The sequence below is a fragment of the Argiope bruennichi genome, chromosome 4, assembly GCF_947563725.1.
Source record: "Argiope bruennichi chromosome 4, qqArgBrue1.1, whole genome shotgun sequence".
Taxonomy (NCBI): Eukaryota; Metazoa; Arthropoda; class Arachnida; order Araneae; family Araneidae; genus Argiope; species Argiope bruennichi.
Genome location: NC_079154.1, coordinates 1875168 through 1896010, shown reverse-complemented (window position 1 = coordinate 1896010; position 20843 = coordinate 1875168). Strand labels below are relative to the sequence as shown.

Below are 20843 nucleotides of genomic sequence, written 5' to 3'. Positions count from 1 at the left end.
TTTATTAAACTGCTAGTTTATACATCCGTCGTTACTCGAAATTAAAATGCTTTCAAGTATAATAGTTTTAATGTAAAAAAATAATTCTTTATAAAATATTATAACACATATAATACTTTTCTCGTACCGTGTTTTTAATTAAAATCGGAATTTCAGCTGAACTATATGATTAAAAAAAATTCCGATAAAATTCCCTATTTCAAAATCGTCCGCACCTATTTAATATTTTTTTAAATTTGGAAAAAAAAAATTGACGAAGTTCGGGGAAAAACTGCATGAAAACAGTTTGAATTTTTAGATGGTTTAAAAATAATTCTTGTAGAATAATTTTCACCGAAATTATTGTAGAAAATCTATAAAATTTCGGTTTATTTCTAATTAATTGAATATTTAATTAATTTTATACTTTGAAAAGTTAACAATATTCTTTCTCTTTTTTTAAAAAAATAATAAGTACCCAAGGTTTGATTTATTTATGCTCATTGAATTCCAGAAATAAAATAAATTTGTACTAACCTCTAAATATTCTCACATAATAAAATAGAATCGCTGTCTTTAATCTCAAAGTAACTCCTTTTTTTTTAAAATGGTTAAGTTAAAATTCTTATAATAATTATTTAACACTAAGAGCGAAAGTTTAAGCCAGTTTTTTCCCCCTCATACTTTTTACTTGACAATGATTGTAATAGGAGATGACTGACTTATATCTGTAGATTTAAGAAAATAATTCAATAATTCTATGAAAATAAAGTACTGAATTCGTAGAATATAATTCCTTTCAAAATAATTAAATTCAATATTCCCTATAAAAACTTAAATCTTCAATATTGTTTCCAAAAAAGAATTAAAAATCAATAATCAGTTTAATTTTTTCAATGCAAGCAACTAAGTATAATTTGCTTTAAAAGTTTCGAAAGTTTATTGTTTTAAAAATATGATCTTTTAATGGATTTCTGTATTTTTCAGTTCCATACATCGATGAATTCAAAGGGAGATCGTATTTCATCTGCAAAAAAAAATTGTCTAATTCTGATTTATGACAAGTATTTCATTAAATTACAATTTATAGCATTAAAGAAAAGTTTTTGATTTTGAAAAAGTTATAAACGTATATTAAGATATAAAATTTTCGTTAAAGAATTAGTCTTTAGTTTTAGTTGAAAATCATATGAAAAATACTTTTATAATTTTACTTTGTAGCTTATACACTTTTAACACATTTTTCTAAATTTTTAATGTAATAAAAATAAAAATTCACAACAAAGTAGGAAAAAAAGACGCCACTCTTTAAATGTAAAGGAATTTTGCACTTTTACTATAAAAAAAGCAATAATGATACTTTAGAAACAGATTTATCTCGAAGACGAATAATCAACAGCTTTTTTTTCTTTTTCTTTTATTGCTTCAAACTGACACTAAGAAAAAAATAACTCCAAGACTTCCGTCCGATTCCTCCTTTTCGAAATGAATCTTTCCTACTGAAACTTGTTTTTATGACGCCCACCATAAACATAGACATTTGGCGGGAAGTGTTCTTCTGGTGGACACACAGTACGAAGCTTCCGGAAATATGAAGTGAATGGAAAAGATTCGCATTCACCATTTATTTGGCAAATTTCACTGATGTTTTCTAACCAGATGGACTGCTTCATTTTTGAGGGAATTTTCAAATATCATGAGGGAAATGGGTATTGCCATTGGACATTTTCTAGTTTGTTCTTATTTCTCTATATAGATGGCCCCTTATGAAATTTTTATTTCTGAAATTTGTATATTAATTCTCTTTGATTAATTCCTATCTTTTTTTGTGATTGTACGGTGAACAATGCCAGATTAAAGCTAAGTAATTCTTCTCTTCCGCGACTGTACATCGGATTAAAAATGTTTATTCTGTTGCCAATAGCAAGGTCACATAATTCTATGTCGCTTCCGGTAATCGTTGTTTATTTATCTTATCATTAGGTCTTTAGCTTGTTTTCAACATTGCATTTATAATTGATTTCAAGTTAGCATTAATCATAGAAAATTACAAATTATGGCATTTTTTCGTAGGCTAGCGAAACATGGTTCTTCTCTGTATAACTTACTCGACCATAAGGTACTTTGTAGTATTTTTTTGAAGTTTCGGTTTATTAAATGATAATGTATCATTGAAATGGTAAGCGAGGTCTGTGCCCTCAACTTACATATGTGGACCATGTGATAAATCGAGTATGATCAGCGATCTCATATAAAATTTTACTTTGATGTGGTGAATAACTTTTAACTTTTTTTATTTTTAAATATAGAAGTTTTAGATTGTATATAATACGCGGAAATTAATTTTTATCAAGCATGATGAGATGATTTTGAAATTAAAACGTCATTTCATTACGTTTCGAAAAGTCTTAGTATTTGATAATAATAACTATTAAAGATGTCTTGTTTTTATACTTAAAACTCCTCATTTTTTATTAAAAATTTTTTTAATAATATTTGTTATAAAATTGTAAATTTTTAATTAATAAAAAATTAAATTTAGTAATTGTGGCCTTTTTTTTTTTACCACCGCATTCTTCATTATAAAAATATTTTTTAAAAAATTTTCGAATTATTTTTACAAAATATACTTGGGTCTCTAAATACAATTTAGTATAGATTTTCAACATTAGAATATAGTTTGGTAGAGCAGATTTAGATTTAGAGTGACATTGTTTCTTATAAAATCTAAATTCATTCAAGAATTCACATGAAATTTGAAATTATGTTTGTGCTCGGCTGCTCTAAGTTTAGTATCTTATATTATTATTGCAGCAAAAAATATTTGTATAACATACTCATTGTGTTATATCAATTATTATTTAAAAGTATCATATAGTGTCATTATATATGGACAGTTTATCTTGAAATTTATGATGAAACTAAATTTTTTAAACCAGTTTTTCAAATTAAACTTTTTTAATTTTATAGCTTCCATCATCAGTTGTCCCTGTTCGATATTTAAATTTACAAGAGTATCAGAGTAAACAATTAATGCAAGAAAATGGTATTAATGTACAGAATTTTAGAATTGCTTCTAGTGTAAATGAAGCAGAAGAAATATCGCATTCTTTTCGTAAGTAAATTTTGTATTACTATACTAAAGTTTGTACTTTTATCAATTTTTATTTGCAAATGTAATCTTAAGGTGTTTTTCAGAATTCAAAAGTAAAAAAATTTATTTGTTAAATTGCCCTTCCAAAACTGATGTACTGTCTAATTTTTTAATTCAAAAAATAACAATTAATAGCATTATATTTTTTGGTTTAAATTTTTTAAAAAATAGTATGTTCATTTATTGTTGTGTGAATATATAATTCATTACAACATTTACACTAGATTGTTATGTAATTTTAACCAAAGATGGCAAATGAAGTTATGATATTTCATTTCAGTAAAATACATAGTTACTTATTTACAATAGACTTTCATGAAGCAGAATTAAGTATTGGAATATATTTTTTTTACATAAATGTACCTTTTTATTAAAAAAAAAATCCCTGTTAAAAATAATTCTTTTGTGTTATTAATTTTCTTATCCAGATGTTGATGAATATGTAATCAAAGCTCAGATTTTAGCTGGAGGACGAGGCAAAGGAGTGTTCTCAAGTGGTCTTAAAGGTGGAGTCAAATTGACACGCGAGTATGTGATCAGTTTCTTGTTTAAATAATTAACCATGCTTGTGACTAAAAATATTTTTGAAATAGAAGATTCTAAAAAAAGGTTTGATTTAGAATAAATTCTTATAGATGCTTTATTCATTAGCCTGCAATTTTTGAGTTGATATCATTTATTTTTCTCTTGTTTTGCTAACAATAGTTACTTATAAACATTATTATACTTTTGCATTTTTTTCCCCCCTGATTAAGTTGAAGACTTTTCTGTTAGATTTCCGAAGACACAAAAATGGAAATATGGGTTTTATTTTAATTAGTAGTGATAATTGTGTTTTAAAATAGAAAAGTAAATATATTTTTTATCTAAATTTTCTAATCTAAGGAACTTGTTCTTGCAATGTATGCAGATAAATTGTTTTTGAATTTTTCCATGAATTTAAAGTATTCTTTTATAGTAAATGTTTTTTTATTATTATTATTTTTATATAAAAGTGTAGAAGTTGACACATAAAATTAATACTTATATATATATATATTTAAAAAAAACTATTTTCAGTCCTAAAGATGTTCCTGCACTTGCAAAGCAAATGCTTGGCTATAATCTGGTCACCAAACAAACTCCTAAAAATGGAGTTACAGTTAATAAAGTAAGATTTTTGTTGAATTTTAATGTGATATATAAAAATTAAATTTTAAATTAAAGTCTTAAATTTTTTTCTTTATTTTCAGATTATGATTGCAGAAGCAGTAGATATTTCTAGAGAAACTTATTTGGCCATATTAATGGACCGAGAAAGTGGCGGGCCTGTCATTGTTGCTAGTCCAGCTGGTGGTGTTGATATAGAAGAAGTTGCTAAGGAAACACCAGAATTGATCTATAAAGTTAGTTATGCACATGTTTTTGAACTACATAAGCAATAATTAATATATTTTTTTTTTTGTAAAAAAAATATTAATTTAGTATGTTTTATCACATTGAAATCATGTGATGAAAATAATATATTTTCTATGAATGTGGTTCCTTCATGAATTTCATATCTCTTGGCTATTCTGCTACATTAGGCAACATTAAAATATTATAATATTATGATATGTATTTATAAAAAAAAGTGTTTGTGTACATACTTATTCTACAATGTTCAGACAAATCTATTATGTAGTCATGAACTTTAACAGTCAAGTAATTTTAATGGTGATTCAATATGCTCAAAAGCCCTGATTTTAAAATTTGAAGTGATTTTTTTTAAAAAATTTCTAAACTTAATGCTATTTTGTGTAGTTTTTTACATATAGCCTTTAAAAGTGTCTTATTTTATTATAGGGAGAATTGTTGCACTGTATGATAGAAGGAACATTTGTTGTTTAAATTAAATTTGTTTTAAATATCTTAAACTGCTGAGTATCATCTGGGGATGGAAAGAATAAAATTCTATAAAAAAATTTTAAGCACTTAAAGGTATTTTAATAATTTAAGTATTTTCTTAAAGATTTATTTATTTATTTGCAGCTTATTCTAATTTTGGAGCTTAATTTTGCAATATGTTACCATCAACAAAAGTCATCCAATTTCTTTTGAAAATAGGTATTTTGATTCATATTTCCTTTCCTTTAGGAAGTCATAGATATCACTAGAGGAATTACTGACAGCCAAGCTAGAAATATCGCCCAAAAATTAAAATTTGAAGGAGATTTGCTTCATCAGGTAAAATTTAATTTCTGTAATATATACATTTGCTTGCATTCTGTTGTATAGATCATTTTCTTTCTCTCTCTTTATATTTTTTTTGTAATGTTTATAACAATGATATTTTAATGTTAGATTTATTGTATCATAAATCATAATTTTTTTTCTGTGAAATTCCATTTTGCTTGCTTGTTTACTTTGAAATGATTGCTTGATAAGGTGAAATTTGATGCTGTAAAGATATTTTTATTTAGTAAATGTGCTTAAATTTGGTTTTTATACATGTATTCTTACATATCTATTTACAATTATTTATAGGCAGCTCAGCAAATTAAAAAATTGTATGATTTATTCATTAAAGTTGATGCTACTCAAATAGAAATCAATCCATTTGGAGAAACTAAAGATAGCAGAGGTAAGATGACTTCTAAATTAATTCTATAAAAAAGTAATTTTGATGTATTATAAGTTTGTCTGCAGTTCAATTTGTACTACAATATATATATTTTTTTCTAGTTCTCTGTTTTGATGCAAAATTTAATTTTGATGATAATGCAGAGTTTAGACAAAAGAAAATCTTTGAGATGGATGATCACTCTGAAAGTGATCCTAGGGAAGTTGATGCTGCTAAGTATCACTTAAATTACATTGGGATGGATGGAAACATAGCTTGCATGGGTAAATAAATTTTTATTGTTCTTGGTCATAATAAATACATTTTAATGATGCAATTTTGAATAAAGATGACAAATAGTTTATTCAATATACTCTTATTTGTCAATTCTCAATGACTGAAAAATTAAATAAATAATGAATATTATATTATTACAATCTCTGAAGATATTGTTATATTGAAAAAAATTATTAATTAATTAATTGGCTTTTATGAGTTGCCAATAACTATTAGTTCAGCAGATTAGTTGCTTATACTAAAAACATCTTTGAGTGTTATTAATGTGTATTCTGTAAGGGAAGATCAACAATGGAACAGATCTGTAACTTAAGATAAATCATGGAATAGACAAGAGAATTTTGTATTAGTACTCCTGTGTTTGCTTATAGATTTTGAAACAATTTCTGGCTCAGTGAATGAAAAATTACTTGGTCAGTGAGAGAGTTTAACATACCTGAAAAACTGATCGAGCTGGTTACTAGTACTTTAAGTGAAACTAAACTAAGAGTCAACATTCAGAACAACCTATTAAAACTTGTTATCATTTTAAATGGCCTCATACAGGAAGATGCATTGATTTGTCTTCTGTTCAATCTCACTAAAAAAAAAATGTTTTTTTTTAAGTTTCTAACATTAAATATTGTAAAAGTTTCTAACATTAACATTAAACATTATAAAAGTTTAACATTAATAATTTTATAACTAACATTAACATTATAAAAGTTTCTGTGCATATTTTAGCATTTGTTGAGGACATTGATGTTGTTGCTTGGATGCTAAAAGCACTTAAACATGCCTTCCTTTCTTTGAAAGCTGGAGTGGATAAAATACATCTTGTCATTAACTAGAAGAAAAGTAAACCTATAATTATATAAGTTTTAATAATCCTTATTAAAAAAAGAAGAATACAAACTTGAAACTATCAATAGCTTCAAATATTTAAATTTTGAAGTGAACCCAGTGAATGGCATAATCCCAGAAGTTCGCAATAGAATCACATCTGTTACAGGATGTTTTTTTTAAATTATAAATATATTTAAATCATATTTAATCACAAAAAAAAAAACCCAAATTACTCATTTACAAAGCTTTAATCAGACCATCTCTCACATATGCTGCTGAAACACGGACAGAGACTGTGAAAGATAAATATGAAAAAGAAACATATCTGGTAGAAGAAACATGTAAAAATTATTGGAGAACTAACTCAAAAATTTAGAAACTAATTGAAGAGCCGGATACTATAAAATTTAACACAGAACTAAGAATTAAATAGGGATGTCAATAATATTTTATAGCAATCAAGCTACTATTTTTTTTTTTTTTTTTTTTTTTTTGCTAAACTATCTGGTATTTGGAAAAGGGAGAGGACAGAACTTAATTGGATTGACTTTCCTAGGAAAAGGCTTGTAAACATCTAAGCTTATTTTAGGGTAATGAAGAAAGCAAGAAAGACACATTCTTAAAAACATTCCCTAAACTTATTGGTTAATATAGAAATTCTCCATGTTATCTACTGGAACAATTTTAGAAATGTATTTAGAATATACTTTTTTTCATATTTTCAGGAGAGTTTGAATTTTATTTTTGTTTGTTTATAACTTTGTGCATGTTTAAATTAATTTTAGTTTTAATTAAACTGAAAACTTGGATTGATGCAGATGAGATTTCGCTGTGTTTATTATTATTATAATCGTTGTTGTTGTTACATAATATACAGTAATTTCATGAATATTATAATAAAAAACAGTACAAACCAGTGATATTCTTTTATAATACTATTGTTCCATTTTCATTTTTTTTTTTTTTTTTGTAATCAATTAAGCAGTTCTGGATATGATTTTAATGCATTTAAAGGACATTGACGAAGTTGAATGCCATTTAGTTTCAAGCATAAATAATTAATATCGCTGTATGGAATTGATTTTTAAGAGCCCTGTGATTATGAAAAAATATTCATTTTGTCAGTCACTGGCATTGCAATCTTTTTCTATTTGCTATCAACTTGATTTGCTATTGCTATAATAGTGAAAACTCATTTATTGCTGAAGTTACTTCTTAACTAATTTATTTTCTTCAGTATAAGTAATTTATTTTAATAATTGTGTCCATTTTCTATAACCAATATTAATCCTTGTTTTTCAACTTGAAGTGAATGGTGCTGGCTTAGCAATGGCTACTATGGATATAATTCACATTTATGGTGGCAGCCCAGCTAACTTCTTGGATGTTGGTGGAATGGTGCAAGAAGATCAAGTTTACCAAGCATTTAGGATACTTACCTCAGATGAAAAAGTGAGTGCTTCTTTCAACTCCATTGTAATTATCAAAAAATTTGAACTCGAGATTAAGACAAATCGCCATATTTCAGACCTCCCTGAGTTTGAATTTTTGGCATTATGTCTTGGCAACAAAGATAACTCAAAAATGCTTTTAATTAGAGAGGTGAAATTTGGTTTATGATCTTTACACCAAATTAGTGGATTGTTATCAAATTTTGAGTGAACTCCATTCACAAGAAGTCTTCCATCCAGAGTTTTATGTCATGTGATGGGAATAACACCTTTTTTAGAGAATATGTCTTTGGGGAGGCCATTCTTTGATATAATGACTTCATACAAATAAAAATGAAATATTAATTCAATACAGTTTTGAATGCATTCAAAGTAGAAAATCTACATACACTCTTTAATTATTTTTTGAGTAAGACAGTTAGCAATTAATGGGAACATCCAAATATTCCATTTGGAAATATTTGTTGCTCTAAGCCTGGAAAATGATAAAGCTTAAATCACTGTTTCAGTGTGTCATGGATCTGCCTATTTAAAATTCCACAGCAAAGGTTTGTTTATCCACTGTGGACTTTTATTAGACACCATTTCAGGATAGGCTTCATAGAGAGATTGTACATTTTGAAATATAATCAAACAGAAATGTTTCATGCAAGATATTCCTTTTATGTTCCATTATAAGAATATTGGAATGCTGTGCAAGATCTTTTAATTTATTTTTCAGTGAAAATTAGTATATATATATATATCACTTGTATGTCATGGTCTTAACTTTCAAGTCATTGATTTGAAGGTGTATGTCATATGTGGCTCCTGAATACTGACTAGTTTTACATAACCTTTCTTGGTTTTTCTGGTCAGTTTCTTGTATGTTTTTACCTTTCAAATTTTTAATTAATAACAGCATTTTTTTTTGTCAGATTGGAACTTTTTTGTTTGCATCATATTTATCAAGTCTTATTCACAAAGTCTTATTCATTCATTGTGGCTAGGTTATCAATTAAACATCCTTCTTTTAATATATTATAACTATTAATATTAATTTAAGAATATATTAATTTTGCATTGTTGGAAAGAATAGTATTATAAGCATATGTAAATTGCAGTTTCAGTAACCATTTTTATTTCAAATGAACCATAAAATTTGGCTATGGAATAATATACAGGGTGATTATAATTAAAGTTACGATTTCAAAAATCGATAATTTTAAAAGTGCTGGTCAGAATGACTTGATATTTTAGCAGAGCAATCGTGAGTGAATAAAATTTTGTTTGGAGAACGGGGAAAAAAAAAAAGTTCCAAAATGTGCCGTTAGATGGCGCTGTCGGGGTTCACATTATTTGGAGATATGCGAATCACTTCTATGTGACATGCGCACCACAGGCATAGCTGCCATAAAAACGCAGAGCACCAGCCCTTTGCCTGAATGCTTCATCATGAGTCTGACTATGAAGGGTTGCACTCTGCTCTTGAAGCTTTTTTATATGATTGTGCACTTACAGCTATCAGAAAGTTTCCGACATAAAATCGGGTCCAATTACCACAAATGGTCTGCGGTCTAAATTCGAAGAGACCGGTTCATTTGACGTGAAACAGGGTAGAGGAAGGAAGTCAGTTTCGGCGGCAATGGAAGATGTGGCTACAGAATTACAAGAGCTGACTAACAGTTCGATTCCGTTACTGGCAAGCGGTATGAAGCACTTTTGCGTAACATGTCCTTTTCGGCACTTCAGCAGCGTCAGTGTGTGGATCGCACAATATTCCTGCAAGATGGCGCTCCTCTCATATTGTTACACCTGTGAAGCAACTGCTGAGTCCTCATTTCGGAAATGATAGGATCACAAACTTCCATTTTCCAACAACGTGGCCGCTGCGTTCACCCGACTTAAACCCGTGTGATTTCTGGCTTTGGGGTACCTGAGCAATGTTGTTTACAGCGGGCGGATTGAGAATCTAGCAGACTTGAAGGCAAGCATCGCACACCACATCCATTATATCAGTACAGATACCCTCCGATCTGTTGGGGAGCATGCCGTTTTGCGCTTCCAATTAGTAGCGGAAGGCATATTGAATAACTTATGCCCTAACTCCCCATCAATAAGGTCTTAGTTCCATGAAGCTCTTTTTTTTTTTTTTTTTTTTTTGTCATTATCAATGTTATTGCTATAAATATGTATTCTTGTCTTAATCGCTAATATATCGCTTTTTAGTAAATCCCTGCACTCTCTTGTTTTCTTTTGGCTAACAATATTCCTGTAGTTAACGAATCCATTTTTGGTCTTTCCTCGTACAGTGCCATCTATCGGGACATTTTGGAACTCCTTTTCTCTCTCTCTCTCTCTCTCTTTCGTGTGCCGAATAAAATTCCATTGCTTTACGATTGTTCTGCTAAAATATCAAGCCATTCTGATCAGTAGTTTTAAAATTATCGATCTTTGAAATCGTAACTTTAATTATAATTACCCTGTAGCACTAACTTTTGTGGTTATAAAACAGTGTATTGCTTTTACGAAGGTTAATATTGAAAAAATGATTATCGACCAGTTATATTCATATGAGCATATTTCTGTAAATAGCGAAATCATTTGTAAAAAAAATTAAAAATTCTGCATTTTTATAAGAATTTTGTATTGATGTATGTAATTAGTTTTTGAAATTTTTAACTAATAATTTATGTTTTGGATGAAAAATCTGTGTTGTGGAGTAACTTTTTTAAAATCTTAATCTTCTGTTTTAGGTAAAAGCTGTGCTTGTGAACATATTTGGTGGAATTGTAAATTGTGCCATTATTGCAAAGGGCATTACTAATGCATGTAGAAATATTCAGTTGAAAGTACCATTGATTGTGCGATTGGAAGGTATAACTGATTTCATTATTTTTTTAAAAGGTTTTGTAATCATCAGAATATTTATGCTCTTTTTATTTTGATTTTTCAGGGACAAATGTAGATGAGGCAAAAGCTATATTAGCTAACAGCGGTCTTCCTATTGTTACAGCAAATGATCTAGATGATGCAGCTAAGAAAGCTGTTGTTAGTTTGCAATAAAATTTTTATAATGAATTTAAGTGTTTGTGGATGTTGATTAGATTATTTTAATTAAATTTGCTCAAAACCCAGAGCTATTTTTCAAATTTATATTGTTTCTTATAGCATATTTCTGACTATAGCTCATTTAAAATAATAATGAAAATTATTTTTATGTAATACTTTTTTGATTTGATGTCCTTCAATCTTAATTTTATTTTTAAAATGAAGGTGTAATTTTTTTAATGTAAGAATGAATAAGAAGAGTTTATATTTTTGTCTGCAATTTTATTTAGATTATTTTTGTTATGAACAGTTTGTGATAAGTGCAGAAGAAATTCCATGGATTTACTGTAATGCAATTACATTAACATTTATTTGGCTGCTTACTTTTGAATAAAGTAAAAGAGATTTCTTTAAAGATATCAATTCTCAAAACAGAACTATTGCCATTTATAAGTCTTTGTACATATCAAAATTTTGTTAAAATTTCTTCTGTTTCTGGATAATATTTTTTGGTACGAATTTTAATATATATTACTCTAAACTATTTTACTTAAAAATTGAAAATGTGATATTAATTTTTATTTCTTTTGGTAAATACATTTTTAACTCTATATGCTACTTGTTTAAATGTATTTGTTATATTAAAGATAAAAAAAAATGTCATTTCATTGTTTGATCAATAATATTACAACACTAAGAGCTAATAAAATGTTTACTGCCTCCCATTCATATTATTTTATATATTATTTTTAAATCAACTCTTAAATTATATAGTAGGGTTGAGGCAAATTCTAGAAATTAAACTATTTGCTGTGGATACTAAGATTTTATTATAATATTTGTAGATATTATTTATTTTTATACTAAATATTTTGACTGATCTGAATTCTATAGTTATATAAATGGATCAAGTTTGAGATAACATGAAGTGCACTTTTTTCTACTGAGTATACTGCGATGCAGAGAATATATTTTTAAATGCAATGCTAGATATCAATGTAAAATGTACTTTTATTGCAGGAATAATTTTTTTTGTTACCATTGTACTTATTTAAAAATATTTTGTACTTAAATTTTTTACACTTTTTTTTTAATTTTCCATATTTATGTGAAGAGACTGGTTTACTACTATAACACTATGAATTTTTTACTTTGATACTTAAAAAGTATAGCAACATTTAATTTTTAATTTTGAAAAAAATCATGTAAAATAATATCTTATGTTTGATTGTTAAATGTATTAAAAATGCTATGTGTTTCATAATGAGTCGTTTTATTTGTTTTATACATTTCACATAACAAAACCATTATTTATCAATTGACATTCATATAACTTTTAAAATAATGCTTGCCCAGTGGCAATAGTGGTACTTTTATTGTTACCATTGCAAAACGCACAAGATTATGCAATTGAAAGAACATTTTTTGAATTAAGGAATTAGAATACTTGCCAGAGCTGTAAGGAATTATCTTTGTTAGCTATTTCTCTGAAAATTGCACCACACCAAAAGGAGTTATTTTGAATAGCTATCACATATTCTCTCGTGTGTAATGATATTTCATTTATATTTATGCAGAGTTGCCAAGACACCTAGAAAATACTGTGAATTTAAAATTTATCTTAGAAGCAGAGAAAATGCAGTGAAATTTGAAAATATCTATAAAAACCAGAAAAGTACAGGGAATTTTAAGTTTGTTAGATCTTTTTTTTTCCATCTAAAAGAATTCATTTGTATTTGTTTATCTTGATTGCATCATCCATTATATAACAGAAAGAATGGCCATGACTCGGTCATTCTTAAAACAGTAAGCTTAATAAATCTTCTTTTGATTAATAATTGTTTCCGCCTGAAAATAAGTCCAATCTTTTAATAAGCACCGATAATTTCATTTACTTAAAATGTCTTTACGGTATTCGCATTTCCCCAGTCAGTGTTTCTTTAAGGGGGGAAAAAATGGGTTAAATAATGTATGTATTTCATTCGTCTTAAAAATTAAGGTGTATGTTAATTTTTTAGGGCGAGATCAACTAAAAAAGACTAAATGATGAATTGATTCGTAAAGTAATGGAAATTCTTCTGTATTTAAATAAAAAAAGTATTTATATTTCAAAAAAAAAAAAACCCATTCATGCTCATATTAAGGATCTGAGTGAGTTGTTTGCTCCTCCGAAATTCTTGGGATGAAAACGCGAAAAATGTCTTATTTTGCTATTCACAGATTGAGACTTACTTAATGTAGAACCCTGGTGGGTTGGCTGTTTGGGCGGGAAGTTTTCATGAAACAAAATTAAGATAGAACTACTTCAAATTTCAGAACGAATTCTGATACGTTCACACATAAAAGATGCACAAGCATAAAAAATTTAATTGAAATGAAGTGCAACCAATATTCCCGGCAAATCAGCTGTTCTCCTGAGGTGGTTAGTACTAAGTATAAGATGAATATTCATCATAAGCTTTTATAAGAGAACACATTCAAAATCTTATTTTAAAACAAATATTGACTCCATGAGCTAAACCAAACCGAACAAAAAACATGCTTAGTTTGATTTCTGGGGCTTGAAATCATTTCTCATAACATGATAATCATTTGTTGTATTTTGTTATTTATTATATTGGTCCAATCAGTGAAATAAGGAATGCATGAAAATATAAATGATTAAAATCTATTTATATATATTAAGTTGTAATGAGAGTTTCCCGCCACTGCAAATATCGTCTGCGAAAACAGTTCGCGTTGGCATGTTTGCTCCTATTTTATCAAATGATTTTTTGGCATTTGAAAGAAAGAGACTTACTTTGTAACACTGTGTTTAGAAATCTGTAAAAAAATATCGTTATGAAGGTGTCTGAAACGGAGCTATCGTGTTACAAGATTAGAACCATCATTCACTTCCAATTCTGTTGCAAAAAGTCAGCTAGAGAATGTCACCGATTCATGTGCGCAGCTTTAGGTACTACTGTTGTGTCATATGACGCCAAAAATTCAAAAGCAAGGACTATGACATTCAAGAAGCAGAGCGCTCTGGCCGGCCTACTGATGTTGATGAGACCCGCCTGCAAGACCACTCGACCGCTAGCTAAGGAGTTAGACATTAGTCCATTACTCGTGCAATGCATCGCATAAACTTGGCGTACAACAGGAGGCTACAGAAACTGTAAAAAAAATATTTCCCACACTATTCTTTGACTGAACTTGCAACATTTCCCTGACTGACGGTTACAAAATATATTTATTTCCCGGCTTTCTTCCCTACTCGGAATCACTTTATGGGTACAATACGCATTGTTGGAAACTGTTTTACGTGTTATTTAATATTTAAAAAAAATAATATACATTCATGAAAATTAATTTTAAAAAAATGGGGTGAACATTCCCGCCTCCCTTCTAAAGAAATCTAATAAAGCAGTATATTACATTTCTTATATGAAAAAAATACTGGGAAAAAAAAGAAACTTTGTTTCTGAAATTTCCTAAGAATTGTAGGAAACATTAAAAATATTCTTTGCAATGCAAGTTAAATTATGTAAACAGTTAAATTTATTATGAACTTTGCCCAAAATTTAAAAACTGCTGATTAACTAATTAGTGCTTTTACATGTTGCAGCGTAAATATAAAATAGTATGATTGTATGTATTTGTGTGTGTCTAATTCATATATTTTAACAATGATTTAAACAAAAGAAACAATTAATACATATTTCAATCTTTATTTTCTTTAGCGAATCATACGGAATCCCTTTTTTTAATCAAAAACTTTTGCTTTTATAAATGAAAAAAAGTATTTTAATTTCATTTTTATTACAAATAATACTAGATATAAAACTATAATTTAAAGATAATAATTCAACTAATAAATAATAAATGCTTACCTATAACAATTAAAATGTAAAAAAAATTATAAATAAAAATCACTTAATAATTTCCGAATTGAAATATCGATTATTAGAGCATCAATAAGAAATATTTGGTTCAAAACAACCATTCCTGCTTTAAATGAATAAAAAAAATTGCAAAACCTTATTTTTGCAAAATTTTGTGACTTGTAATTTCTTAAACTCTCTTTTTGAGCTGTCTCAAGAATTTTTTTTTTTTTTTTTTTTTTCCCCTTCTTCTTTTTGCTTTTATTTCTTTAACTCGGCTTCTCTTTTCATTTTTCAAATTTTCACAGAATTCCTTTTCTTTCTTTCTTTTTTTCAGATTCTTCATATTTGACTCTTGAATTCCTTACATTTAAAATTTTTACCCTCTAAAATTACTTATTCCATTATTTGCTTGGGTGCTGTCATAAACAATGCGCTAGTCCGTGTTGACTCTACTATCAAGGCAAAGTGTCGAACTGAGTTACGGCACAAGAAGGTATTGTTCCATTAAGATAATGCAAGATATGTGTCTGCATTCACCGGCTGGACTCTGTACGGATTCGAATGGGATCTTTTGCCACACGAACCGTATAGCCCCGATATCGCTCCTTCGAACTTCTGCCTTTTTTCATACCTACAGCTATATCATCTTGTTGATGCTATATTCGATTCTGCACAGGACCTCCGAAATGAGATTGATTCGTTTTTTGGACTGGAAGCTACTAAGTTTCTTGCCCAAAGACTTCAAAAAACTACCTAAACGTTGGAGATAATAGTAGATTTGGGTGGGAATTACTACCCGCACTAAAGGTACTGTTTTCATGATATTTTTCTAAACTTTATTAAGAACATTTTTTGGCGCAAAACTTTCATTACAACCAACTACATATAATTCAACTGGTTTATTTGACTCTTAAACAATTCAAATCCCTTGACGGATTCAACAAAAGTTTTGGTGCACTTGTTTCTAAGCATCTGGGAGAAACGAGTCTCCCATTAAAAAATGTCTCTAGAAAAAACCCGCATCTAATTTTTTATTTCATTTGATTTTTATTTCACAGTTCCTTTTTTGAAAGAATAGATATAAAATATCTTCTCAGAAATAAAATTTAAAAAAAAATCAAGAATTTTAATGATTTTATGAAATTTGCGTATGTAATTCATACGAATGAGAGAGAAGAGCCGTAATCTCTTAATGCTGCCGATTCAAAGAAGGAACTTCTCCTATGGCCATCCGTATACTGTGTGGTATTACAGACCTGTAATATTGGCCAGCTAGTTTCACAGTAAGATGGGAATTTTACAAATATTTGAGCGATGTCAGGTCAATGATCTCCGATTTTTGCGACAAAAATTAGAGTTCAACACAATACAAGAATTACGGCAATATCTATATTGAGATTCAACAGTCCTTCGCGAAGATTTAATACCCGAATACACTTTAGGTTGAGCTTCTCAGTGAGCTGAAGTCAGGGCCAACCATCTAGGGGTGCGGCGGGTGCTTTGCACTGGGACCCCGTGACTGAGGGGGGCTCCAACGTGATTATGAATTAAAAGAGTGTTTTTGAACAATAATAACGTTTGCACGTACTGAGAGTATACAAAGTTGCTTCAGTGTGGCTGGTGTTGACTGACGCCGTTATTAGGCTATGATCGCAGTGATACCTATAAAAAGGGAACGGGGGAGTTCATTTATGAATAAGGAAATCCCCTTCAGACATGTTAAGACGGAGCGTCGCGACTTCTGGGTACAAGCGGCAGCCAGAAGTCGAGATTGAGGTTGGGTTCAAATGGATTTGTAAATCATCAGCTATTTACTTTTTTCTACATCTAATGCAATATTTTTTACGTGTGCAGCTATGTATGTTTATTTATATTAAGTTGTACAGTTAAAAGTAAAACGAAGATAAATTAAACGATCCATTTCTAGAATGCACATTGCATTACTACTTTAAAAACCACGAGCGGAATGAAAAGAATTAAGGAAGAAATTTAAATGGAGCAGTTGACGGATTTGGAAATATACGAAGTTCACAGTATATATCATAGTCTAGTGCAAGTATGCAAAATATTGTTAATATAAGGTAAGTAGATTTACAGTCACTTACCTCACCTACTAGGTAATAGCGTATAGTATAGCATATAATAATTTGATAATTCATCATTCTATAAATTGCTTAATACTGTTAGATATAACCATGTCCATGCCAAGGAAATATCCCTCCGGGTGTCAAAAAAATTACCAGGGAAAAAAAAAAACTAAACGTCAAGAAGTCAAAAGTAGATATCTTTTCTTGGCTACGAAGTAATTCTGGCAAAGAAATTGCTTCGATTTTAAAATTACAACTCAAACTTCAACTGGGGAAGAAAGTTCAGCGCAAAGTACACACTCTAGCAATAAAAATGTTGAAACAGTGAAATTTGTTGAAGAATCTTGTGTTTATACTAATATGACCGAATCAGAAAATAACAATAATAAATATGATCAAGAGAGTATAAATAATCCTAGTTTATGGCCAAGTATTATAAATGATAAATTTAGAATGTTTTGTTTTAAAATTGAACTTGTACAACACAAAGAAGTGTTTGCTAAAATTGCTGAAGGTAGATCATTTTCCACAGCATACTGCTTTAAAAAAAATGCCAAACGGCGAAACCTAACTTTACAGCTGGTTAATTTATTCAAAGACGCAAGACTCTGTATTTTGTTTTTGTTGTATACTGTTTTCCAAAAGAAGAGGAAATGACCAAACTACACGATTTATAGGTGGCTATGATAACTGGGGAAAGCTGTCGACTGTAATCCAAGATCATGAGCGTTCTAGTTGTCGTTTTAATTCGTTTATTGCTTGGAAAGAATTACTAAAAAGACTAAATTTACGTTCTACTATTGATAAAACAAATAAAGTTAATATAAGTAAGGAAATGGCAGACTCAAATTACTATTTCAAAGAATTGTAGATGCGATTCTATTTTTAGCGTGTAATAATCTTCCTCTTCGAGGAACCCACGAAATAATGGGTATGCCTAACAATGGAATTTTTTTAAGTTTAATCGAATTATTAAGTAAATACGATCCTGTGCTAATGGATTACATAAACAAAATAATAAATTCTAAAAATAGAATTCTGCACCATTTAGTACATAGGTCACAAGAACAAATTATTTCTGAATTAGGAAATGAAGTAATTAACAAAATTAAACACGATATAAAAGCAGCCATGTACTATAGTATACAAATGGATTATACTCCAAATATTTCCCATAAGGAACAAACTTCAATCATTATCAGATATGTAAACTTTGAAGAGAAAAGGTTAACTATAAATGTGTCATTTATAGGGTTTATGAAGTAACTGATATCACTGGAGAAGGGCTAGCAAAAACTCTATTGGAAAGATTAAGCGATCTTCATTTACAATACTGTGCGAATTAATTGGGACAAACACAAAAATTTTCACAAATGTTGTTTAATTAGTATAGGTTAACTTGCATGCATGGTATATAGCAATCTAATACAAAATATGTCCCCCACTAGCTTGAATGAGACCCTGTACACGGTTTGGCATGGATTCCACTAAATTAGAACATAAATTTTTGATCTAGTCATCACGAAACCAAACTTTTATAGCATTCTCGATCATTGTTTTCTTTGTTGAGCAGTCCGTTTTACTCACACGTCTCTTTATAATGCTCCACAAATTTTCGATGGGATTTGCATCCAAATCCACAACAATCCCAAACCGTTATTTTCTGTTTTTGAAAAAAAAATTCGTTGTTAGCTTAGAAGTATGGCAATCTTGTTGAAAGATACCACCACCACCAGCGAACGTTTGCATCATAGGCACAATTTTACTTTCTATTATAGAAATATATTGTTTAGAGTTCATCATCCCTTCAACTGGTACTAAGCTGATAGATCCTCCAGAAGTAAAATAACCCCAAAACATCTGTTTCTGAGGGTGCTTTATTGTTTTAATAAGATGTTGTTCCCTGATGGGTTCTCCACCATTTCGCCTGACAAAACTTATTCGAAATCCTTGCACAAGAAAATGCGTTTCGTTGCTGAATACAACCTTCTTCCAATCTTGTGCAGTCCAGGATTGATATTTCCTGGCCCAATCCTAACGTTTTTTTTCTTCATTGCAGGTGTTAATAACTATTTTTCGATTGATTTTCTTGCAAATCTCCCAGCTTCAATAAGCCTTCGTCGAACTGTCGATGAATACACGCTCACACCAGTAGGTAATAATTCTTTCTGAAGATCTCAACTTGTTTTGTAAGGATGCATTGTACTATTTCGTAAAGAAATTTGTCTGTTCGAAGTGTGGTCTTGCGTTTGAGTCCACATTTACTCTTTCATTTTGCAGACACTGTCCCAAAATTCTTTTGCTGATTAATAATCCTAGAAACATTGTATTTTCCAACTCCAACTTCTGCAGCAATATCCCTCACAGTCATAGAAGTATGCTGACTAAGGGTAACAATTCTAGTCTTTTTCCTGGGAGTGATATCCATTTTTTAAATACACGTTCAGCAGGAGACAATTGACACAAGCGACCACTTCTTACAGCAAATGAAGAGAAAATTTTCGACATGTTATGATCACCTGGTCAAACCGGTTTAGACAAGTCAAGGGCAGTCACGCGTCGTAAGAAAATGCAGTTGAAACCGGTTTGAGGCAGAAGATCTCCTAGAAAGGAACAATTTTCTTAAAAAATATGTTTGTCCCAATTAATTCGCACAGTACTGTAGTTATTGCGAATTGTAGAGGGTAAGCATACGACAACGGTAGCAACATGAGAGGGAAATATAAAGGTGTACAGTTTAGTGTACTTTCTCTAAACCCGCAAGAAATTTATGTGCCTTGCCTATCACACTCCTTTGATTTATTAATTTGTGATGCCGCTTCCAGCATTATATATTGTAAAAAATTTTGGAGGATATTACAGCGCTTATTTTCTGCATCTCCAAAAAGATTGGAAATTCTACAAAAGCATTTAAACATTACTCTTAAACCATTATGTTGAGAAGCCAAAATACATTTAGTTAAAGCAATGTATACATAGTTAGAACAAATTTATAATGATCTAGAAGAATTTATTGATGCAAGTAACGATAATACAGCGGTATCTGAAACTAAAAGTTTATTGGATATAATACAAAAAAGGCCATTTTTTATGTTTAATAGTATGTTTTGAAATGTTTTCCGGAATTAGCACTATCAATAAACTATTTAAACCTGACTCGTCTTTCAATTTAGTCAATAGAATTAAAACTGAAATCCAAAATTTAACAAAATTTAATACATTTTTAGATGAAGCAAAAATGCTATCACGTAATTTGAACATTTCAGAACATTTTCCTTTAAAAAGAATTCCAAAAAGGAAAAGATTATACTCCAAAATATATTAGCATATATAGCAAAAGATGTTAGCATATTATATTAGCAAAAGACGAAGTTATAAAAATCCCAGTAGAGGAATTAAGATGTTATTTTTTAAATGCTGTAATTGATGCTGTTATTGCATAAATAGAAGATAGATTTAAAAGTATAACAAATATTATTTCTGATTTAAAATTAATCACTGGTATAAAAACTTTAGAAAAACATGAATTAGAGAAATGTTTCAAAAACATTGTAAAGTTTTATAATAAAA

At 29.1% G+C, this 20843-nt stretch overlaps 1 protein-coding gene across 2 annotated transcripts; it reads left to right on the top strand.

Annotated features, from left to right (window-relative positions):
- Positions 1-1938: 1938 nt before the first annotated feature.
- Positions 1939-12581, top strand: LOC129966569 (succinate--CoA ligase [GDP-forming] subunit beta, mitochondrial-like). Of its 2 annotated transcripts, none has more exons than XM_056081027.1 (11): positions 1939-2098; positions 2950-3094; positions 3562-3661; positions 4193-4283; positions 4366-4518; positions 5249-5338; positions 5639-5735; positions 5837-5998; positions 8146-8288; positions 11023-11143; positions 11223-12581. In XM_056081027.1, the coding sequence occupies exons 1-11, from the start codon at positions 2036-2038 to the stop codon at positions 11330-11332; spliced, it is 1275 nt and encodes a 424-aa protein (XP_055937002.1). In that variant the 5' UTR covers positions 1939-2035; the 3' UTR covers positions 11333-12581. The 2 variants fall into 2 exon arrangements, with proteins under 2 accessions (XP_055937002.1, XP_055937003.1); XM_056081028.1 differs by lacking the exon at positions 1939-2098 and adding an exon at positions 2235-2251.
- The last annotated feature ends 8262 nt before the right edge of the window (positions 12582-20843 follow it).